The sequence below is a fragment of the Coregonus clupeaformis genome, unplaced genomic scaffold, assembly GCF_020615455.1.
Source record: "Coregonus clupeaformis isolate EN_2021a unplaced genomic scaffold, ASM2061545v1 scaf0289, whole genome shotgun sequence".
NCBI classification, from domain to species: Eukaryota; Metazoa; Chordata; class Actinopteri; order Salmoniformes; family Salmonidae; genus Coregonus; species Coregonus clupeaformis.
The window spans coordinates 250,001-275,833 of NW_025533744.1; the positions used below are offsets into that span (position 1 = coordinate 250,001).

Here is a 25,833-nt window from a genome sequence, read left to right on the forward strand (position 1 = left end):
CTGGTAAATGTTGACTAAGACCCCTTTTCCATCTGTTTATCCAGAAATCAAAGCCTTCACTTATGCCAGAGTTTTTTAGTTGGAAAATGGTTACAACATTTCAAATCTATGCCTTCATTTCCCCAAAATATAGCTTTCATTTGACGCCCAATTTGACATGCTCTATGAACTTCCCATGTTGGTGCTCATGGGTCCTCCAGAGTATTCAGAGCCTTTACTCAGCACTTTGTTGAAGATGTAAATGCCCTATACCTCCATGCTGGGGAAGAGCCAGGCGATTGATGGGAAGGGAAGCCGTGGACAAGGCAAGGCAACATGAAATGCGATCACTTCAGTGGAATTAATTTACTTCAATGGCCAATTTACACAATCATTATCTTTCTCTTCCACATTGAGAGGGTGCATTGCCCCCGTCCCCCCCGTCCCCCCCCGTCCGTCCGTCTCTGTGTTGGTATATTTCAGTATGTCTCCCTCTGTCTCTCTGATCTCTGTTTGTCTCTCCTATAGTGCATTCTGAAAGTATTCAGACCCCTTGACTTTTTCCACATTTTTGTTACGTTACAGCCTTATTCTAAAATTGATTAAATTGTTTTTTTCCCCTCATCAATCAACACACAATACCCCATAATGACAAAGTAAAAACACGTTTTTAGAAATGTTTGCAAATGTATAAAAAAAATAAAACGGAAATATTACATTTAAATAAGTATTCAGAGCCTTTACTCAGTACTTTGTTGAAGCACCTTTGGCAGCAATTACAGCATTGAGTTTTCTTGGGTATGATGCTACAAGCTTGGCACACCTGTATTTGGGGAGTTTCTCCCATTCTCCTCTGCAGATCCTTGCAAGCTCTGTCAGGTTGGATGGGGAGCGTCGCTGCACAGCTATTTTCAGGTCTCTCCAGAGATGTTCGATCAGGTTCAAGTCCGGGCTCTGGCTGGGCCACTCAAGGACATTCAGAGACGTGTCCTGAAGCCACTCCTGTGTTGTCTTGGCTGTGTGCTTAGGGTCGTTGTCCTGTTGGAAGTATGAACATTCGCCCCAGTCTGAAGTCCTGAGCGCTCTGGAGCAGGTTTTCATCAAGGATCTCTCTGTACTTTGCTCTTTTCATCTTTCTCTCGTTCCTGACTAGTCTCCCAGTACCTGCCGCTGAAAAACATCCCCACAGCATGATGATGCCACCACCATGCTTCACCGTAGGGACGGTACCAGGTTTCCTCCAGACATGACGTTTGGCATTCAAGCCAAAGAGTTCAATCTTGGTTTCATCAGACCAGAGAATCTTGTTTCTCATGGTCTGAGAGTCCTTTAGGTGCCTTTTGGCAAACTCCAAGCTTTCTGTCATGTGCCTTTTACTGAGGAGTGGCTTCCGTCTGGCCACTCTACCATAAAGGCCTGATTGGTGGAGTGCTGCAGAGACGGTTGTCCTTCTGGAAGGTTCTCCCATCTCCACAGAGGAACTCTGAAGCTCTGTCAGAGTGACCATCGGGTTCTTGGTCACCTCCCTGACCAAGGCCCTTCTCTCCTAATTGCTCAGTTTGGCATTTAAGAACGATGGAGGCTACTGTGTTCTTGGGGTCCTTCAATGCTGCAGAATTTTTTTGGTACCCTTCCTCAGATCTGTGCCTCGACACAATCCTGTCTCTGAGCTCTACGGACAATTCCTTCGACCTCATGGCTTGGTTTTTGCTCTGACATGCACTGTCAACTGTGGGACCTTATATAGACGGGTGTGTGCCTTTCCAAATAATGTCCAATCAATTGAATTTACCACAGGTGGACTCCAATCAAGTTGTAGAAACATCTCAAGTATGATCAATGGAAACAGGATGCACCTGAGCTCAATTTTGAGTCTCATAGCAATGGGTCTGAATACTTATGTAAATAAGGTATTTCGGTTTTTTCATTTTTTATACATTTGCTAAAATGTTTAAAAACCTGTTTTCATTTGTCAATATGGGGTATTGTGTGTAGATTTGATGAGGAAAATGTTTTATTTAATCAATTTTAGAATAAGGCTGTAACTTAACAAAATGGAAAAAGTCCCCTGTAGCTCAGTTGGTAGAGCATGGCGCTTGCAATGCCAGGGTTGTGGGTTCGTTTCCCACGGGGGGCCAGTATGAAAATGTATGCACTAACTGTAAGTCGCTCTGGATAAGAGCGTCTGCTAAATGACTAAAATGTAAAATTTAAGGGGTCTGAAAACTTTCCGAATGCACTGTATCTTGCCTTTTTCTAACTGTTGACCGTTCTCGGTTCGTCTCTCTGTTTGCCTGCCTGTGTGTCTTGTCTGCCTGTGTCCCTGCCTTCAACCCAGCTGGTGCAAAGCGTGCTGTCAGCAGTGAGACGAAAGGGCTGGAGGAGGGCTGTGTTTACACTGGGGGAGGGGGAGGAGCAAGCATGCCATGGAAGTGTGCCCCCTGCCCTTCACATAGTCGCTCTCACAACTACACACAGAGCCTACCGCCAGGCAGACAGACAGACAGACAGACAGACAGATAGATAGGCAGGCAGACAGATAGGCAGGCAGATAGCCAGATAGATAGGCAGGCAGACAGATAGGCAGGCAGATAGCCAGATAGATAGGCAGGCAGGCAGACAGATAGGCAGGCAGACAGACAGACAGATAGGCAGGCAGACAGACAGATAGCCAGGCAGGCAGACAGACAGACAGGTAGGCAGACAGATAGGCAGGCAGATAGCCAGATAGATAGGCAGGCAGATAGACAGACAGATAGGCAGGCAGACAGACAGATAGCCAGGCAGGCAGACAGACAGACAGGTAGGCAGACAGATAGGCAGGCAGATAGCCAGATAGATAGGCAGGCAGATAGACAGACAGATAGGCAGGCAGACAGACAGATAGCCAGGCAGGCAGGCAGACAGACAGGTAGGCAGACAGACAGACAGGTAGGCAGACAGACAGATAGCCAGGCAGGCAGACAGACAGATAGGCAGGCAGACAGGCAGACATATAGGCAGGCAAGTAGGCAGGCAGACAGATAGTCAGGTAGGCAGGCAGACAGATAGGCAGGCACACACACAGGAAACTTCCTGAAGAGCTCTCTCTACTTTCAGTTCTCCCTGAGCTGGTGTCTACGCCCAGGGGGAAGCCAGGGGGAAGCCAGGGGGAAGCCAGGGAGAAGCCAGGGAGAAGCCAGGGAGAAGCCAGGGAGAAGCCAGGGAGAAGCCAGGGAGAAGCCAGGGAGAAGCCATCGAGGCTACTCTATCACTCCCTCTGTCCAGTTTCTCCACTCCTCTCTTCCCTTTTCACAACCACTTTGCTGTGTAACTTACTGGCGCACATGCAAATTAGCATGATAGCTAAGCTAACTATGGGGAAACAGCCTACATGTTGAGAATGGTCGCTGACACAGGTCCGTCTAGGACATTGACATTTTGAGTGATTTCTGGTCTGGTTTTTTCCTTCATGCCTGCCATGGTGGTCCTCTGTAGCTCAGCTGGTAGAGCACGGCGCTTGTAACGCCAAGCTAGTGGGTTCGATCCCCGGGACCACCCATACACAAAAATGTATGCACACATGACTGTAAGTCGCTTTGGATAAAAGCGTCTGCTAAATGGCAAATTATTATAATTATTATAATTATTATGGTTTCCACTTAACTTGACCGAAAGCTAACCACTGTGGAATTTCACACCCTTAACCCCTCTCACTAGTGAGCCCTGTGGTAGAGAGGTAGTCAGTCTGAGAGTGGGCTGGGGTGTGTTTGTGGCAGGGTGAGTTCTCTCTGAAAGGTTTTGTTATGTGGCAGGGTGAGTTCTCTCTGAAAGGTTTTGTTATGTGGCAGGGTGAGTTCTCTCTGAAAGGTTGTGTTATGTAGCAGGGTGAGTTCTCTCTGAAAGGTTTTGTTATGTGGCAGGGTGAGTTCTCTCTGAAAGGTTTTGTTATGTGGCAGGGTGAGTTCTCTCTGAAAGGTTTTGTTATGTGGCAGGGTGAGTTCTCTCTGAAAGGCGTTGTTATGTGGCAGGGTGAGTTCTCTCTGAAAGGTTTTGTTATGTGGCAGGGTGAGTTCTCTCTGAAAGGCGTTGTTATGTGGCAGGGTGAGTTCTCTCTGAAAGGCGTTGTTATGTGGCAGGGTGAGTTCTCTCTGAAAGGCTTTGTTATGTGGCAGGGTGAGTTCTCTCTGAAAGGCTTTGTTATGTGGCAGGGTGAGTTCTCTCTGAAAGGCGTTGTTATGTGGCAGTGTGAGTTCTCTCTGAAAGGCTTTATGTGGCAGGGTGAGTTCTCTCTGGTTCAGCTTTGACTCATCGCTGAGTCACATACCCACTCGCCCCTGAACCACGTCACGGTCACACACTCATCTGTGTCCTTCCGACTACTGGTTACAGAGGTCGATCTGCATAGCAATGAGTCACAGAGCTGTTTACGGAGCTAGGCGCTCGTTCCATCTGCGTATGAGAGGAGCTGAGCTAGATGGAGGCGGTCATGGTTGGACAACCTCCCTGATTGTTTTCAACACTCTTTCAGTTTGCCTAACGCTGGGCATACACTACACAACTTCTAAAATCTTCATAATTTAGATTTCCTTGTTCTAAATGGGCTCCCGAGTGGCGCAGCGGTCTAAGGCACTGCATCTCAGTGCTTGAGGCATCACTACAGACCCCCCCTGGTTCGATTCCTGGCTGTATCACAACCGGCCGTGATTGGGAGTCCCATAGGGCGGCGCACAATTGGCCCAGCGTTGTCCCGGGTTTGGCCGGTGTAGGCCGTCATTGTAAATAAGAATTTGTTCTTAACTGACTTGCCTGGTTAAATAAAGGTTAAATAAAAAAATATCACATTACACCATGATTTCCTAGTTGATCCTGCCCTGCGTTTCTCAGTTTCGTAGGAAATAAATGCTGACGCAAACAGTGAGTTGCTTTATTAGAGTGCACATTATTACAGAAAACATAAAAAAAAGAGACCGAGACGCATAATATGGATCATTTGATATTATCATTATTATTTCATATAATCTTTCTGGTTTCTGTCATGGTAGGATGCAGATGTAATATTGGTGGAGTTCATTTTGCATCCAAAACCACTCATTCCTTTTAATTTACAGTGTCAAATAACACTCAAATGTGAGAACAATATTCTTTGTGAACACGTTTCTTTTTGGCGTTATAATGAGGTTGGTAGCAACATCCATGTGGAAATCTGTTGCAGCTCAAGTCGACTACAAAATCCACAAAGCAATGCTCTCTCTCTGGGCTGGCTGGCTGGCTAGCTAGGTAGCTTGCTAGCAAACGTAGCTACACACAACAATACCAAAGACAATATCAGCATGTAACGTAGCTAGTTAGCTGTGAAATCGCCTAAACAAACTGCACTATCCAATTTAGGAGTCTACAATCTCACCATGTTCAACCTGCAGATCGATGTGCCTCACAGAGTGGAGTCTAACATTCGCAACGGCAGATATACTTTTGAGGAGATGGGAAACGTTGCCCATGCTACGTTAATGTGCTGCGCATTCTGAGCGATTTCAAGGACTGAATGGGAGTCTATTGTGTGCTAGCTCAAAAACCCAACATTAACATGAATTTCATCAACAAGAAGTACAACATTACAAATCTTTTCCGAGATGTGAGACAATTCACTTGCTATCTGTAGTATCGTACAGAGTTGGAATCGTGACATTACGTACTTTCTAGGAAAATGGGAACGTTTCGACGTATACAGTGACTTTGAGAAGGGATTTCCGTGACGATTAGCTTAGCAGTGACGCAGCATGACAACGTGAACGCGATTGGTCGACAGTCTGCTGGGCGGGGCGTTATACGTTCCTCCATTCATTGGATTCCTATCTCCTTTATATAATATATCTGACAACGGCACCCTGCAATGCACCCTGGACTAAAGAGACAGACAACTAGGAGAAATGTGCTAGACCCTCCGTTAAATTACACATTTCTCGAGGTAGGAATATCGCAAAAATATGATCAATGGCTCATTCGAGAGAAGACATCCTCCCGAGTTATGACATCGGATAGTATTGAAATCTGACATGTATGATAGACGTTTTCACAATCTAAAAGTCGTATTCCTATTAACTTCCAGTGTAGTGAGAGCGACTTTATCACAGTGCTACGTCATACTGGACGGATTTCTGCCTGCTTGAACGGCAGTAACTCAGATACAGATGAAAACATGAAATGACCCAGGGAATCGATAGAACATCACTCCGAGATGCACAAAAACAATATAACATTCAAAATGGGTGAACCTTTCCTTTTAAGGTCCAATGGAATGGTCTAAAATAATCAAACTCTGCCCAACCGGGGCACCGGGCCATGTAAAACAAACTCATCCATTGAAAAGGCAGCTACGTTCTCTCCAAAGCTCCACCAGTCCGTCTCCATCACCTCGGTCCACCAGTCTGTCTCCATCACCACGGTCCACCAGTCTGTCTCCATCACCACGGTCCACCAGTCTGTCTCCATCACCACGGTCCACCAGTCTGTCTCCATCACCACGGTCCACCAGTCTGTCTCCATCACCACGGTCCACCAGTCTGTCTCCATCACCACGGTCCACCAGTCTGTCTCCATCACCACGGTCCACCAGTCTGTCTCCATCACCACGGTCCACCAGTCTGTCTCCATCACCACGGTCCACCAGTCTGTCTCCATCACCACGGTCCACCAGTCTGTCTCCATCACCACGGTCCACCAGTCTGTCTCCATCACCACGGTCCACCAGTCTGTCTCCATCACCACGGTCCACCAGTCTGTCTCCCATCACCTCGGTCCACCAGTCTGTCTCCATCACCACGGTCCACCAGTCTGTCTCCATCACCACGGTCCACCAGTCTGTCTCCCATCACCACGGTCCACCAGTCTGTCTCCATCACCACGGTCCACCAGTCTGTCTCCATCACCACGGTCCACCAGTCTGTCTCCATCACCACGGTCCACCAGTCTGTCTCCATCACCACGGTCCACCAGTCTGTCTCCATCACCACGGTCCACCAGTCTGTCTCCATCACCACGGTCCACCAGTCTGTCTCCATCACCACGGTCCACCAGTCTGTCTCCATCACCACGGTCCACCAGTCTGTCTCCATCACCACGGTCCACCAGTCTGTCTCCATCACCTCGGTCCACCAGTCTGTCTCCATCACCTCGGTCCACCAGTCTGTCTCCATCACCACGGTCCACCAGTCTGTCTCCGTTATGGTGTTGTTACTCTCCTCTTCACCATCATTGTTTAGCTCACATGCTAAATGTTCATTGGCTATTGGCAGCAGTTCTTGCCCAATCGCGTCGTAGCACTGCTCATACTATAAGATGCACGACCAAAATGTCTGACATGTCAGAAAGTTATCTGGACATCTGACAGGGATCTGGAGAAGGGAACAGCCATCATCGGTGCGTCCTTGACCTGCTCAAACTACGCCAGTCCAACGTACTGACCCTAGTCCAAGTTCATAGGATTTCACCCCGATCATGAAATTTGTTTGGGACGGCAAAAACGTTGTGGCACAATCATGTAGTGCAGGGGTATTCAACTCTTACACTACGAGGTCCGGAGCCTGCTGGTTTTCTGTTCTACCTGATAGTTAATTGCAAACACCTGGTGTCCCAGGTCTAAATCAGTCCCTGATTAGAGGGGAAGAATGAAACAACGCAGTGGAACTGACTTGGAGGTCCAGAGATGAGTTTGAGGGGTGTAGTGTACAGTGGCGATTTTAGCATGTCAATCTTGGTGGGGCAAACTGATAAAAAAAAAAAAAAAATGCATGCCAGCAAAGCCACAACACTAAATAATACATGAATTGCACTATAACGGTGACAAACGGTGCCCTCAAACTGTTAGGGCCTCCATAAAGCTGTCCCAACAGCAGAGCTTTCTTTTCAGCACCATGGAGTGAATCCTTACCACCGCTACACCTGGCTATCAGCGGAGCCTTGTCTGGCAGCGAAACAGTTCATTCTGCCTCATTTACTGCCTTAAAAAAAAAAAAGTTTTTCTTAAAACTGCATTGTTGGTTAAGGGCTTGTAAGTAAGCATTTCACTGTAAGGTCTACACCTGTTGTATTCGGCGCATGTGACAAATAACATTTGATTTGTAGGAGAGGACGTGCTCCCTCTTCTGTCTCCTGTAGTCCACAATCAACTCCTTAGTTTTGTTGACGTTGAGGGAGAGGTTATTTTCCTGGCATCACTCCACCAGGCCTCTAACCTCCTCCCTGTAGGCTGTCTCGTCATTGTTGGTAATCAGGCCTACCACTGTCGTGTCGTCAGTAAACTTGATGATTGAGTTGGAGTTGTGCGTAGCTGCGCAGTCATGGGTGAACAGGGAGTACAGGAGGGGGCTGAGCACACACCCCTGGGGGGCCCCCCCCGTATTGAGGTTCAGCGTGGCGGAGGTGTTGTTGTCTACCCTCACCACCTGGGGTCTTGTTTGGGGGCGGAGCTCATTAAAAATAATAGCCTTTGTGTAGAATAAAACCCAAATATGCAAAGAATGATATTGCATATTTCTACCTGTGTGTTCCTATTCAGGATACATCCCCATGAAGAGCATGACTTTCATATCATCATTATGTATTTCTGTATAGTACAGATCAGGGACCCATGATACATTTATGTTGCTGGGTTGTGATGCCATGCTGGGGTTGGCCAGGGTTATGTTGCTGGGTTGTGATGCCATGCTGGGGTTGGCCAGGGTTATGTTGCTGGGTTTGACCAGGGTTATGTTGCTGGGTTTGACCAGGGTTATGTTGTGATGCCATTGATCCACTGCCACATAACATGGCCCTCCATGCAGCCTTTAAACATTTCCTCCATCCTGAGAACGATGAGTCACATTTTTCTTGGAAGAATTGAATTCCCGGGAAAGTCGCCCTCATATCTAGTATTTAGCCTAAGTACATGTGGCAACTGACAAGTGTTTCTTACGTTGACAGCCCCATTACCAACATATAACGAGACTGGCAGTGCTGCTATTAATACAGCCCCATTACCAACACATAACGAGACTGGCAGTGCTGCTATTAATACAGCCCCATTACCAACACATAACGAGACTGGCAGTGCTGCTATTAATACAGCCCCATTACCAACACATAACGAGACTGGCAGTGCTGCTATTAATACAGCCCCATTACCAACATATAACGAGACTGGCAGTGCTGCTATTAATACAGCCCCATTACCAACACATAACGAGACTGGCAGTGCTGCTATTAATACAGCCCCATTACCAACACATAACGAGACTGGCAGTGCTGCTATTAATACAGCCCCATTACCAACATATAACGAGACTGGCAGTGCTGCTATTAATACAGCCACATTACCAACACATAACGAGACTGGCAGTGCTGCTATTAATACAGCCCCATTACCAACACATAACGAGACTGGCAGTGCTGCTATTAATACAGCCCCATTACCAACACATAACGAGACTGGCAGTGCTGCTATTAATACAGCCCCATTACCAACATATAACGAGACTGGCAGTGCTGCTATTAATACAGCCCCATTACCAACATATAACGAGACTGGCAGTGCTGCTATTAATACAGCCCCATTACCAACACATAACGAGACTGGCAGTGCTGCTATTAATACAGCCCCATTACCAACACATAACGAGACTGGCAGTGCTGCTATTAATACAGCCCCATTACCAACACATAACGAGACTGGCAGTGCTGCTATTAATACAGCCCCATTACCAACACATAACGAGACTGGCAGTGCTGCTATTAATACAGCCCCATTACCAACATATAACGAGACTGGCAGTGCTGCTATTAATACAGCCCCATTACCAACACATAACGAGACTGGCAGTGCTGCTATTAATACAGCCCCATTACCAACATATAACGAGACTGGCAGTGCTGCTATTAATACAGCCCCATTACCAACATATAACGAGACTGGCAGTGCTGCTATTAATACAGCCCCATTACCAACACATAACGAGACTGGCAGTGCTGCTATTAATACAGCCCCATTACCAACACATAACGAGACTGGCAGTGCTGCTATTAATACAGCCCCATTACCAACATATAACGAGACTGGCAGTGCTGCTATTAATACAGCCCCATTACCAACATATAACGAGACTGGCAGTGCTGCTATTAATACAGCCCCATTACCAACACATAACGAGACTGGCAGTGCTGCTATTAATACAGCCCCATTACCAACACATAACGAGACTGGCAGTGCTGCTATTAATACAGCCCCATTACCAACACATAACGAGACTGGCAGTGCTGCTATTAATACAGCCCCATTACCAACACATAACGAGACTGGCAGTGCTGCTATTAATACAGCCCCATTACCAACACATAACGAGACTGGCAGTGCTGCTATTAATACAGCCCCATTACCAACACATAACGAGACTGGCAGTGCTGCTATTAATACAGCCCCATTACCAACACATAACGAGACTGGCAGTGCTGCTATTAATACAGCCCCATTACCAACATATAACGAGACTGGCAGTGCTGCTATTAATACAGCCCCATTACCAACACATAACGAGACTGGCAGTGCTGCTATTAATACAGCCCCATTACCAACACATAACGAGACTGGCAGTGCTGCTATTAATACAGCCCCATTACCAACACATAACGAGACTGGCAGTGCTGCTATTAATACAGCCCCATTACCAACACATAACGAGACTGGCAGTGCTGCTATTAATACAGCCCCATTACCAACACATAACGAGACTGGCAGTGCTGCTATTAATACAGCCCCATTACCAACACATAACGAGACTGGCAGTGCTGCTATTAATACAGCCCCATTACCAACACATAACGAGACTGGCAGTGCTGCTATTAATACAGCCCCATTACCAACACATAACGAGACTGGCAGTGCTGCTATTAATACAGCCCCATTACCAACATATAACGAGACTGGCAGTGCTGCTATTAATACAGCCTCATTACCAACACATAACGAGACTGGCAGTTCTGCTATTAATACAGCCCCATTACCAACACATAACGAGACTGGCAGTGCTGCTATTAATACAGCCCCATTACCAACACATAACGAGACTGGCAGTGCTGCTATTAATACAGCCCCATTACCAACACATAACGAGACTGGCAGTGCTGCTATTAATACAGCCCCATTACCAACACATAACGAGACTGGCAGTGCTGCTATTAATACAGCCCCATTACCAACACATAACGAGACTGGCAGTGCTGCTATTAATACAGCCCCATTACCAACACATAACGAGACTGGCAGTGCTGCTATTAATACAGCCCCATTACCAACACATAACGAGACTGGCAGTGCTGCTATTAATACAGCCCCATTACCAACACATAACGAGACTGGCAGTGCTGCTATTAATACAGCCCCATTACCAACACATAACGAGACTGGCAGTGCTGCTATTAATACAGCCCCATTACCAACACATAACGAGACTGGCAGTGCTGCTATTAATACAGCCCCATTACCAACACATAACGAGACTGGCAGTGCTGCTATTAATACACACTGCTTGCTTTAGTAACATTGTGAAATACACTGAGTGTACAAAACATTATGAACACCTTCCTAATATTAAGTTGCACCCCCTTTTGCCCTCAGAACAGCCTCAATTTGTCGGGGCGTGGACTCTACAAGGTGTCGGAAGCGTTCCACAGGGATGCTGACCCATGTTGACTCCAACGCTTCCCACAGTTGTGTCAAGTTGGCTGGATGTCCTTTGGGTGGTGGACCATTCTTGATACACATAAGAAACTGTTGAAAACCCCAGCTGCGTTGCAGTTCTTGACACAAACCGGTGCGCCTGGCACCTACTACCATACCCCGTTCAAAGACACTTACATCTTATGTCTTGCCCATTCACCCTCTGAATGGCACACATACACAATCCATGTCTCAGTTGTCTCAAGGCTTTAAAATCCTTCTTTAAGCTGTCTCCTCCCCTTCATCTACACTGATTTGAAGTGGATTTAACAAGTGACATCAATAATAGATCATAGCTTTCACCTGGTCAGTCTGTCATGGAAAGAGTAGGTGTTCATAATGTTTTGGACACTCAGAGTACATAGGCCACATTTCCCTGTTCCCGGTAAAACGTTCCACTCTTGAACGATTGATGGTTGTGGACCTCAACACTAGCTACAGTACACCTATCAGACCTGTGTGATCTAATGCTGTTGTGGTCCTCTGTAGCTCAGCTGGTAGAGCACGGCGCTTGTAACGCCAAGATAGTGGGTTCGATCCCCGGGACCACCCATACACAAAAATGTATGTAAGTCGCTTTGGATAAAAGCGTCTGCTAAATGGCATATTATATTATTATATTATATATTGTTGTTGTTTGTGATGTAATGCTGTTGTTGTTGTTTGTGATCTAATGCTGTTGTTGTTGTTGTTTGTGATCTAATGCTGCTGTCTGTGTTTGTGATATAATGCTGTTGTTGTTGTTGTTTGTGATATAATGCTGTTGTTGTTTGTGATCTAATGCTGTTGTTGTTGTTGTTTGTGATCTAATGCTGTTGTTGTTTGTGATCTAATGCTGTTGTTGTTGTTTGTGATCTAATGCTGCTGTCTGTGTTTGATATAATGCTGTTGTTGTTGTTTGTGATCTAATGCTGTTGTTGTTGTTTGTGATCTAATGCTGTTGTTGTTGTTTGTGATCTAATGCTGTTGTTGTTGTTGTTTGTGATCTAATGTTGTTGTTGTTTGTGATCTAATGCTGTTGTTGTTGTTTGATCTAATGCTGCTGTCTGTGTTTGATATAATGCTGTTGTTGTTGTTGTTTGTGATCTAATGCTGTTGTTGTTGTTTGTGATCTAATGCTGTTGTTGTTGTTTGTGATCTAATGCTGTTGTTGTTGTTGTTTGTGATCTAATGCTGTTGTTTGTGATCTAATGCTGTTGTTGTTGTTGGTGATCTAATGCTGTTGTTGTTTGTGATCTAATGCTGTTGTTGTTGTTTGTGATCTAATGCTGTTGTTGTTGTTGTTGTTTGTGATCTAATGCTGTTGTTGTTGTTGGTGATCTAATGCTGTCTGTGTTTCCTCTCCCCCTCAGTCCCAAGGGGAAGAAGTTCCGGAGCAAACCTCAGCTGTCCCGTTACCTAGGCAACACGGTGGACCTGGGATGCTTCGACTTCCGAACGGGCAAGATGATGCCCAGCAAGCTGCAGAAGAGCAAACAGAGGCTACGGAATGAGAATCTCACCATCAACAAGGTACAGGTTAGCCTGGCCTACACATCAGGTGCCATCAACTGGTACAGGTTAGCCTGGGCTACACATCAGGGGCCATCAACTGGTACAGGTTAGCCTGGGCTACACATCAGGGGCCATCAACTGGTACAGGTTAGCCTAGGCTACACATCAGGGGCCATCAACTGGTACAGGTTAGCCTGGGCTACACATCAGGGGCCATCAACTGGTACAGGTTAGCCTGGGCTACACATCAGGGGCCATCAACTGGTACAGGTTAGCCTGGGCTACACATCAGGGGCCATCAACTGGTACAGGTTAGCCTGGGCTACACATCAGGGGCCACCAACTGGTACAGGTTAGCCTGGGCTACACATCAGGGACCATCAACTGGTACAGGTTAGCCTGGGCTACACATCAGGGGCCATCAACTGGTACAGGTTAGCCTAGGCTACACATCAGGGGCCACCAACTGGTACAGGTTAGCCTGGGCTACACATCAGGGACCATCAACTGGTACAGGTTAGCCTGGGCTACACATCAGGGGCCATCAACTGGTACAGGTTAGCCTAGGCTACACATCAGGGGCCATCAACTGGTACAGGTTAGCCTGGGCTACACATCAGGGGCCATCAACTGGTACAGGTTAGCCTGGGCTACACATCAGGGACCATCAACTGGTACAGGTTAGCCTGGGCTACACATCAGGGGCCATCAACTGGTACAGGTTAGCCTAGGCTACACATCAGGGGCCATCAACTGGTACAGGTTAGCCTGGGCTACACATCAGGGGCCATCAACAAGGTACAGGTTAGCCTGGGCTACACATCAGGGGCCATCAACTGGTACAGGTTAGCCTGGGCTACACATCAGGGGCCATCAACTGGTACAGGTTAGCCTAGGCTACACATCAGGGGCCATCAACTGGTACAGGTTAGCCTGGGCTACACATCAGGGGCCATCAACAAGGTACAGGTTAGCCTGGGCTACACATCAGGGGCCATCAACTGGTACAGGTTAGCCTGGGCTACACATCAGGGGCCATCAACTGGTACAGGTTAGCCTGGGCTACACATCAGGGGCCATCAACAAGGTACCGGTTAGCCTAGGCTACACATCAGGGGCCATCAACTGGTACAGGTTAGCCTGGGCTACACATCAGGGGCCATCAACTGGTACGGGTTAGCCTGGGCTACACATCAGGGGCCATCAACTGGTACGGGTTAGCCTGGGCTACACATCAGGGGCCATCAACTGGTACAGGTTAGCCTGGGCTACACATCAGGGGCCATCAACTGGTACAGGTTAGCCTGGGCTACACATCAGGGGCCATCAACTGGTACAGGTTAGCCTGGGCTACACATCAGGGGCCATCAACTGGTACAGGTTAGCCTGGGCTACACATCAGGGGCCATCAACAAGGTACAGGTTAGCCTGGGCTACACATCAGGGGCCATCAACTGGTACAGGTTAGCCTGGGCTACACATCAGGGGCCATCAACTGGTACAGGTTAGCCTGGGCTACACATCAGGGGCCATCAACTGGTACAGGTTAGCCTAGGCTACACATCAGGGGCCATCAACTGGTACAGGTTAGCCTGGGCTACACATCAGGGGCCATCAACAAGGTACAGGTTAGCCTGGGCTACACATCAGGGGCCATCAACTGGTACAGGTTAGCCTGGGCTACACATCAGGGGCCATCAACAAGGTACAGGTTAGCCTGGGCTACACATCAGGGGCCATCAACAAGGTACAGGTTAGCCTAGGCTACACATCAGGGGCCATCAACAAGGTACAGGTTAGCCTAGGCTACACATCAGGGGCCATCAACAAGGTACAGGTTAGCCTGGGCTACACATCAGGGGCCATCAACTGGTACAGGTTAGCCTAGGCTACACATCAGGGGCCATCAACTGGTACAGGTTAGCCTGGGCTACACATCAGGGGCCATCAACTGGTACGGGTTAGCCTGGGCTACACATCAGGGGCCATCAACTGGTACAGGTTAGCCTGGGCTACACATCAGGGGCCATCAACTGGTACAGGTTAGCCTGGGCTACACATCAGGGGCCATCAACTGGTACAGGTTAGCCTGGGCTACACATCAGGGGCCATCAACTGGTACAGGTTAGCCTGGGCTACGCATCAGGGGCCATCAACTGGTACGGGTTAGCCTGGGCTACACATCAGGGGCCATCAACTGGTACGGGTTAGCCTGGGCTACACATCAGGGGCCATCAACTGGTACAGGTTAGCCTGGGCTACACATCAGGGGCCATCAACTGGTACAGGTTAGCCTGGGCTACACATCAGGGGCCATCAACTGGTACAGGTTAGCCTGGGCTACACATCAGGGGCCATCAACTGCTGTTCACTAAGTTCTCCTCATGGCCAATTGTATTTATTTAGTCTTTATTTTAGCAGGGAGTCATATTGAGACCAAGGTCTCTTTCACAGAAGACTATTCTCAGCTCCTTACTGTTCTCAGCCCTGTGCTAGCAGTGGTTTTCATGACTAGCCTGTGTACTTCAATATTTTCTTCACTCAATGGCTACGTCCCAATTATCTCTCCTTCCTCCCAAAGTGTGCACTTGTTCACTTCCCTTTTTACTGATTTTGAAAGTGACTGGTATAGGTAATATGGTGGAAATACCCACTGTAGCCCATGCCTCCACCAATCCAATGCTTGATGATTTGTGGGAAGCTGTTAACGAGTGTACACTTCAGGAGAAATGAGATATTATTGGGATGAACCCTCTGAATGGCACACATACACAATCCATGTCTCACTTGTCTCAAGGCTTAAAAATCCTTCTTTAACCGGTCTCCTCCCCTTCATCGACACTGATTTGAAGTGGATTTAACAAGTGACATCAATAAGGGATCATAGCTTTCACCTGGATTCACCTGGTCAGTCGGTCATGGAAAGAGTAGGTGTTCATAATGTTTTGGACACTCACACATTTCCCTGTTCCCGGTAAAACATTCCACTCTTGAACGATTGATGCTTGTGGACCTCAACACTAGCTACAGTACACCTATCAGACCTGTGTGATCTAATGCTGTTGTTGTTGTTGTTGTTCTTTGATCTAATGCTGTTGTTGTTGTTGTTGTTTGTGATCTAATGCTTTTAGATTTGTGGGAAGTAGTCAAGTAGTCAATTTGTGTGAAGTGTACACTTCAGGGAGAAATGAGATATTATTGGGATGAACCCAGTGCCTGTAGGTAATTCCCTATCTTCCCTTAACACGATCAGTGCTACTCTCCATGTTGCACAGCAGCTGACTGTGTTGTAGTAGCTGTTGAGTATATCTGTTGCTGTGTTGTAGTAGCTGTTGAGTATATCTGTTGCTGTGTTGTAGTAGCTGTTGAGTATATCTGTTGCTGTGTTGTAGTAACTGTTGAGTATATCTGTTGCTGTGTTGTAGTAGCTGTTGAGTATATCTGTTGCTGTGTTGTAGTAGCTGTTGAGTATATCTGTTGCTGTGTTGTAGTAGCTGTTGAGTATATCTGTTGCTGTGTTGTAGTATCTGTTGAGTATATCTGTTGCTGTGTTGTAGTAGCTGTTGAGTATATCTGTTGCTGTGTTGTAGTAGCTGTTGAGTATATCTGTTGCTGTGTTGTAGTAGCTGTTGAGTATATCTGTTGCTGTGTTGTAGTAGCTGTTGAGTATATATGTTGCTGTGTTGTAGTAGCTGTTGAGTATATCTGTTGCTGTGTTGTAGTAGCTGTTGAGTATATCTGTTGCTGTGTTGTAGTAGCTGTTGAGTATATCTGTTGCTGTGTTGTAGTAGCTGTTGAGTATATCTGTTGCTGTGTTGTAGTAGCTGTTGAGTATATCTGTTGCTGTGTTGTAGTAGCTGTTGAGTATATCTGTTGCTGTGTTGTAGTATCTGTTGAGTATATCTGTTGCTGTGTTGTAGTAGCTGTTGAGTATATCTGTTGCTGTGTTGTAGTAGCTGTTGAGTATATCTGTTGCTGTGTTGTAGTAGCTGTTGAGTATATCTGTTGCTGTGTTGTAGTAGCTGTTGAGTATATATGTTGCTGTGTTGTAGTAGCTGTTGAGTATATCTGTTGCTGTGTTGTAGTAGCTGTTGAGTATATCTGTTGCTGTGTTGTAGTAGCTGTTGAGTATATCTGTTGCTGTGTTGTAGTAGCTGTTGAGTATATCTGTTGCTGTGTTGTAGTAGCTGTTGAGTATATCTGTTGCTGTGTTGTAGTAGCTGTTGAGTATATCTGTTGCTGTGTTGTAGTAGCTGTTGAGCATACCTGTTGCTGTGTTGTAGTAGCTGTTGAGTATATCTGTTGCTGTGTTGTAGTAGCTGTTGAGTATATCTGTTGCTGTGTTGTAGTAGCTGTTGAGTATATCTGTTGCTGTGTTGTAGTAGCTGTTGAGTATATCTGTTGCTGTGTTGTAGTAGCTGTTGAGTATATCTGTTGCTGTGTTGTAGTAGCTGTTGAGTATATCTGTTGCTGTGTTGTAGTAGCTGTTGAGTATATCTGTTGCTGTGTTGTAGTAGCTGTTGAGTATAGAATGCGAATCAATGGGAATCCATTCTAGTAATTCTATTTCTATGTTATAGGCTACGTTATTGGTAGGTCAGAGGTCATACAGACAGACAGAGGCTCTACTGGCGGCTCTCCTCTCACCTGCCAGTCAGTCAGTACACATGGAGGACCACATCCACTGTACATAGTTCAACGTACAGTCAGTCAGTACACATGGAGGACCACATCCACTGTACATAGTTCAACGTACAGTCAGTCAGTACACATGGAGGACCACATCCACTGTACATAGTTCAACGTACAGTCAGTCAGTACACATGGAGGACCACATCCACTGTACATAGTTCAACGTACAGTCAGTCAGTACACATGGAGGACCACATCCACTGTACATAGTTCAACGTACAGTCAGTCAGTACACATGGAGGACCACATCCACTGTACATAGTTCAACGTATGGTCAGTCAGTACACATGGAGGACCACATCCACTGTACATAGTTCAACGTACAGTCAGTCAGTACACATGGAGGACCACATCCACTGTACATAGTTCAATGTACAGTCAGTCAGTACACATGTAGGACCACATCCACTGTACATAGTTCAACGTATGGTCAGTCAGTACACATGGAGGACCACATCCACTGTACATAGTTCAACGTACAGTCAGTCAGTACACATGGAGGACCACATCCACTGTACATAGTTCAACGTACAGTTAGTCAGTACACATGGAGGACCACATCCACTGTACATAGTTCAACGTACAGTCAGTCAGTACACATGGAGGACCACATCCACTGTACATAGTTCAACGTACAGTCAGTCAGTACACATGGAGGACCACATCCACTGTACATAGTTCAACGTACAGTCAGTCAGTACACATGGAGGACCACATCCACTGTACATAGTTCAACGTACAGTCAGTCAGTACACATGGAGGACCACATCCACTGTACATAGTTCAACGTACAGTCAGTATGTTGGTAAGGGAGCACCGACCGTTGGTTGTAGCGGTTGCAGTGAGAGTAACTCCTCCCTCGTGTGTTCTAATCATTGTGTTGGAGAACACCCTGGATCCACAGATAACAGCAGTCCATTCTGCCACCTCCCAGGCCTAACCGGTCAGGGCCGTCAGGGTCACGAAGGGCTGAAGCTCCAGTGCTTTCGAGGAGCTTCCATGTTCAAAATGTTGGCAAAACATTTTAAAACAGAAAACAAAAATTGTAGTTTTTTTTTTATTGGTACTGTTTCATACCGTTTCAGACATTATTCTTCTGTTTGGTGCCTACTGAACACAACCCTGACCTGACTCCCAGAGACAGAGGAAGCAGGAAGTGTTTGGTCGTCAGGTGCAGTTCCACTACTTTCTCAACACTCTCAGGGCAGATTCCCTTAGAGCAGTTTCAGGCCTGCTAGGATTGACATGTGGCGGATTCAGTGTTCACAATGCTCCTCATGTACTGATGGCAGTAAACACCTTCACAGGAATATACTGGTGGTAGTAAACAGCTTCACAGGAATATACTGATGGTAGTAAACAGCTTCACAGGAATATACTGATGGCAGTAAACAGCTTCACAGGAATATACTGATGGCAGTAAACAGCTTCACAGGAATATACTGATGGCAGTAAACAGCTTCACAGGAATATACTGATGGCAGTAAACAGCTTCACAGGAATATACTGATGGTAGTAAACACCTTCACAGGAATATACTGATGGTAGTAAACACCTTCACAGGAATGTACTGATGGTAGTTTGTTGACGAATGTGTGTTTATCTAAGTTGGTCTCCAGAGCCCCTCGACATCTGTGAGCTGTCGGTCATTCCTCTGTCCTTGTTAGCCCTCTCTCTTGGCTTGCATCCCAAATGGCACCCTATTCCCTATATAGTGCACTACTTTTTGACCACTAGCAGTCCACTGTAAAGGGGAATAGGGTGCCCTTTGGGACGTAGCCTTAGAAGCGTTACTTGACGACGAGGCAGGCTCCCAGGGCAACGTGGAGTGGCCTAGCAACACACACATTTTTTTAAGAGGCACACGTGCTGCTGCAGGCAGGGGGGCGTTGCCTAGGTAACCAAAGGCTTGGTTTCTACAACACTTTTCTTGTTTCAGCAAAAGGAGCAACAAAGTTTCATCGCGTTGTAGAATCCATGTTGCTGTAGTCAATGTTACAGCAGAATGTCTGGCCGCCCCGTCAATGTCTGGCCGCCCCGTCTTCAATCAGTTGTTCTTCCCCCCAAAAAAGGAAATAAATAAATATAAGTATTTTTTTTATCGGTTATGACGGTTATTTTATTTATTCATGACGGTCTTCATCCATTACGCGATTATACAGTAATTGTGCCAGCCCTAGCACCGACAGAAGTACGCACAGCCGTTTCAGCATGCATGCGTGTACGCTCGTAGGCACAGCCGTTTCAGCATGCATGCGTGTACGCTCGTAGGCACAGCCGTTTCAGCATGCATGCGTGTACGCACGTAGGCACAGCCGTTTCAGCATGCATGCATGTACGCACGTACGCACAGCCACTGTCGACAACACTGACACACACAGGCCTGGAGCAGCTTTTCAGCCATGTTACATGTTGAGAAGTAAGACCAGTTCATTACTTCATCTGTCACTACTAAGCAGAGCTATACAAACACCAACACATTACAATAGGACTGCTAGGAGACGGTCATACGCTGTGTAGGTCTATTCTATTCTATTGTAGTGTAATGTAGTGTTTTTACAAGCCGCACTGAATAGACCCCTCAAATTCAACTCTGGACCTGGAAGCCACTTCCTCTGCTGTTTCTCATTCTTCCCTTCTAATCAGGGGACTGGTTTACACCTGGGACACCAGGTGGGTGCAATTAATGATCAGGTGGAACAGAAAACCAGCAGTAGTCCGGCCGTTCGGCTGGTAAGAGTTAAATACTCCCGCTATAGACCCCGAATGGGTCCATGAACAGGTTAATACAGCTGGGAGGCAACAGCTTCTCCGTCTCAACACCGGATGTTGCTCTGCTCTCCGTCCCTTCAGGGAGAGGCTATATACGGACACGCCGGGTGCCCAAATTGACGACGTTTGTCGCGCAGTGAGAGTCGAGTGTGGAGAGGAACGGATTTGGTTCAGTCGGTTCAGTCAGTCGTCCTGATGAGCCCTTCCCAGCTAGCTAGTTTATGGGTGCGTTCGACATTACAGCCGGCTTTAAAGACGAGTCGTGACTCGTGACTGACTCATCTACAAATCACCTTGCATCATAAATAACTACTCAGTATTATTTGTAGATCAGTCAGTCAAAATGTACCCATGAAACAACACAGTTTTGTGCTCTCAAACACGGCCTATGCTTGTTGCTAGAAACCTCAGCGAGAATTTGATACTTGTCTGCCGAAGTTGGGACTTGGGAGTGTTCAGAATCATTCCGTTTTTTTATCTGAGTAATTGTATGTGTTTTTTTTGGTGACAAAAAAATGTAACGTTAGTCGTTTAATGCCAAACACGTTGGGGGCGATGAAACAACGGAGCCTCATTCATTTTCAATGAAGGGGACCGCTGGGCGACACGAGCAAGGGCGAGGGACGTGAACAGGGCGAGACCAAAGTTTGAGAAAGCTGAACTTTATGCAAATATTCACTATCGACCTATCAAAGCTCACTAGAGCTTCCAGCCCTTACTGGATTGGCTGTTGATACCTAGCAGTACCTAGCATGCTTGCTAACCTTCTAGCACCCATCTGAGGGCGATGCTAGCGTGGCGAGGGATGCTAGCGTGGCGAGGGATGCTAGCGTGGCGAGGGATGCTAGCGTGGCGAGGGATGCTAGCGTGGCGAGCGATGCTAGCGTGGCGAGGGATGCTAGCGTGGCGAGGGATGCTAGCGTGGCGAGGGATGCTAGCGTGGCGAGGGATGCTAGCGTGGCGAGCGATGCTAGCGTGGCGAGCGATGCTAGCGTGGCGAGCGATGCTAGCGTGGCGAGCGATGCTAGCGTGGCGAGCGATGCTAGCGTGGCGGGCGATGCTAGCGTGGCGAGCGATGCTAGCGTGGCGAGGCAGAAGTGCTAGTTAAGACGCATTGTTATTTGTGGAAAGCGGGGGAGAAGGACACTGTAGGGTGGGTGAAAACTTGCTTTGGTGTTGAAATTTCACTTCCTTGTGTTATAAAATACATTTTACCAAGACAAATATGATTATTCATGTGCTGAATCGTTCAGTGAGGTCTTTCTCTAACACATCATTAAACATTATATCCAAAAAGTCTTATTTCGTGACTAATACGTCCGATAATAAGCACACAGCTCTGTTGACATAGTGGTGCAGGTTTCTCCTAACAACTTTTGAGGATTTTACATTTTGTGATATGTGTCTTCAGAGTTCTTCCCATGGGTCCTGAAAAGCTAAATTTGCATGACACGAGCTGAATTAAATGTAAAAAGCTCTGAAAATATAACGCTTGGTAAATGCTCAGTGCTCCGTTGGCATTTCAGACAGATACGCTTTTTGGTTGTTGAGAAATCTTCAAAAATAACAGGAATTTTGAATTAATATGAAAAGTGTTGTGATGTCACGAGAGGCTGTGTCCTGGAGGGACGTTACATCCCCCTGAGGTGGCTGCAAACCCAGACAGCTATGGCTCCATCTGCTGGTATGGTCGGGAACTCCACCCCTCTATGGCCAATCTTCCCACGCAGCTGAAACAAATGAGGAGCTGATGAGCTGAAGGTTTGGGAAGGGAAGAGACACAGTCTCCAACCTGGGCTCTCTGGAGGACAAGAGTGCTGCACGTCCACTTCCATGAGGAATATAAGGATTTGGAGATACTTACCTTTGGGAAATACTCACCTTTGGATATATGCACCTGTGGAAATACGTGTGGGACATTTGGAAGGACGTTTTGCTGGGTTGGCCACTAGCTGCAACGTGGAATACAGTAAGACTGGGGAAAAGTTATTTGAGCGAGGGAGAGTTATGATTTTGGATGTGGAAGAGACATCCCTGAACTGTTAACCCTTAAGGAGCCACCAGAGAACAGAATTGTGTTATACTTTCGTTAGTTTCCCAAGACCTTTAATAAAATCCTTGTTTTGGTTGAACCTGGTCTCCTTGCACTACTTGAGCAATCCCGCTGAGAGCTGTGTAGCCTCTCGTGACATCACAGATGGTGGAGAATACAGGCACGCTCAAGCGTTAATAGTGCATGTCAGAGGAGGATACCGAAGGTTTGATCACCCAGTTTTCCAAGTTGGCCGTAGGCTCCCCGCCGACTGAAATGGAGGACATATTGAAAGCCCTTGTTGCTGGCCAGCAAGCCCAGATGCAAGCAAACGTGGCTCTCTTGGAGGAGCAAAAGAAAGCCAACCTTCTGAAGGCAGAGGAATTGCAGTTGCAGAGACAGAGGGTTGTCCAAAATACCCGCCCAATAAAGGCAAGTGACTTTATATCTAAGATGGGAGCTACCGATGACATTGAGGCATACCTGCATGCATTTGAGGCCACGGCCACTAGGGAAGCCTGGCCCAAGCAACAGTGGGTTGGTCTGTTAGCCCCCTTTCTAACCGGGGAATCGCTGAATGCTGTCCGGGACCTGGGCCCTGACCAGGTTACTGACTATGATGCCCTGAAGTCTGAGATCCTCAGCAGATATGGACTCACAAAGTTTGGTATGGCCCAGCGCTTTCACGGCTGGACCTTCCAACCAGACCAACCTCCTCGGGCGCAGATGCATGAACTTGTCCGAATCGCAAGGAAATGGCTGGATCCGCAGAGGAATACAGCAGCGGCGGTGGTGGAGGCCGTTGTGGTGGATCGTTACCTACGCGCCCTGCCTTATGAGGCAAAACGGTTCATCAGTCAACAGGCCTTGACCACGGCTGATCTGACCGTGGAAGCTGTGGAAAAGTACCAGGCCACAGCGGAGATGCTGAATGCTTCCCGAAAAGACCCCAGGAGGGCGGCCCCACCACAAATGGGAAGAACCCGTCCAAAGGACCCCCAAGGTCTCGAACCCAGCCACGTCAGGACTTATCCCGGCTCCAGGGGGAGCCAGAAACCAGGCGGGTCCAAGAAGAGTACACCAGGAGGGGGAAACTCGACAGTGTTACCGGTGTGGGGAGATGGGACATATCTCCTGGCAGTGTGGGAAACCAGCCGATGAACCTATGCCCACTGCGGAGTCCTCCAGCTCAGCACCCACACACCGTTTTGCCTCGCTCTTGGGAGTCGTAGATGGCGGCCCAGATCGACCCCCCCACCTGCCCGGTAACTGTGAATCACCATGATGTGGAGGCCTTACTGGATTCTGGTAGCCGGGCCACCCTGGTGCGTAAGGATTTGGTGGGCCCAACGTGTCTGACCCCGGGAAAAGTCCTCCCAGTTTCCTGTGTCCATGGGGACACCAGAGAATACCCCATTACTGAACTTACAATGACCAGCACACGGGGAACCATACACACGACGGCGGGGGGTGGTTGATTCCCTCCCCGTCCCTGTCCTAATTGGACGAGACTGCCCAGCCTTTTACCCACTCTGGAGAGAGTCTCAGGAGAGGATAACCCGAGTACCTCGGAAACGGAGAGGCAAGACTCATCCTGGGAAGGCTCCGGTGCAATCCTCCGAGTTACTCACTCCCGCCCGGGCTCTGATAGGGATGGCAGGTGCCCAGACCGACACAGAGACGGAGCTACAGAATCTGGACAAAGAACTGTCTGGTCTGAAGGGGACCGCTGAGAGGTATCGTTTGTTAAAGCAACAGTTAGACATGAAGACAGAAGAGTTAGATATCCTCCAGGCTAAACTCCAACAGAGCTCCTTCCATAAGCAACAGGAGGAGCTGGAGAGGCTGCGCAGGACCATCGAGGAGTGTGAGGAGACCCTGCGCAGTAGTAAGGAGGTCCAGAAGAAGGCAGAGGAGAAGTACAAGGTGTTGGAGAACAAGATGAAGAATGCGGAGGCAGAGAGAGAGAAGGAACTGAAAGCTGCTCAACAGAAGCTAAACTCTGCTAAAACCAAGGCTGATGCGTTCAGTAAGAAACTCAAGGAGAGACAACAGGAGGCTGAGTCCCTGGTCCTAGAGGTGGAGGAGTTGAAGAGAGAGCAGGCTGGCAAGCACCACGGCAATGCGGACGCCCTCTCCCGGCGTGATGCCTTCTTCGCTGCCTTTACCCCGACGAGGACGTCGGTCCCGAGGAGGGGGATGTGTGATGGCACGAGAGGCTGTGTCCTGGAGGGACGTTACATCCCCCTGAGGTGGCTGCAAACCCAGACAGCTATGGCTCCATCTGCTGGTATGGTCGGGAACTCCACCCCTCTATGGCCAATCTTCCCACGCAGCTGAAACAAATGAGGAGCTGATGAGCTGAAGGTTTGGGAAGGGAAGAGACACACTCTCCAACCTGGGATCTCTGGAGGACAAGAGTGCTGCACGTCCACTTCCATGAGGAATATAAGGATTTGGAGATACTTACCTTTGGGAAATACTCACCTTTGGATATATGCACCTGTGGAAATACGTGTGGGACATTTGGAAGGACGTTTTGCTGGGTTGGCCACTAGCTGCAACGTGGAATACAGTAAGACTGGGGAAAAGTTATTTGAGCGAGGGAGAGTTATGATTTTGGATGTGGAAGAGACATCCCTGAACTGTTAACCCTTAAGGAGCCACCAGAGAACAGAATTGTGTTATACTTTCGTTAGTTTCCCAAGACCTTTAATAAAATCCTTGTTTTGGTTGAACCTGGTCTCCTTGCACTACTTGAGCAATCCCGCTGAGAGCTGTGTAGCCTCTCGTGACATCACAGTGTATAATCAAATATGAAAATACTACATGTCATGTCTCAAAATCGATATACATCTTACCTCCTATATTGTTTAATGTCCTGCGGACTCAAGAATAAAGATGTAGCCTTAATTCTTGCGCAGAATCCAGCCTAGCTGACGTGATGTGATTTCCCAGATTTTTTTACCACTTTTTTTCTCTGGCCTCCATTGATTTAGTCACCCTAATTCTGGGCATGCTTTAAGGGTAAAAACTCCAATAGCTTTTGAAAGGGTTATGATAGAGACATGAGGTTTGGACCGTTGGTTTTCTTAGAGCAGTGGTCACCAACCTTTTCTGAGTCAAGATCACTTTT

General features: G+C 47.4%; 1 protein-coding gene across 1 annotated transcript in view; it reads left to right on the forward strand.

The window, feature by feature from the left end:
* Positions 1-25,833, forward strand: part of LOC121559089 (methyl-CpG-binding domain protein 2-like) — a 111,303-nt gene that overhangs the window by 16,460 nt on the left and 69,010 nt on the right. The window contains exon 2 of the mRNA XM_041872384.2: positions 13,060-13,219. Coding sequence (XP_041728318.1) covers positions 13,060-13,219 — 160 coding nt within the window. The remainder of the gene's footprint in view (positions 1-13,059; positions 13,220-25,833) is intronic.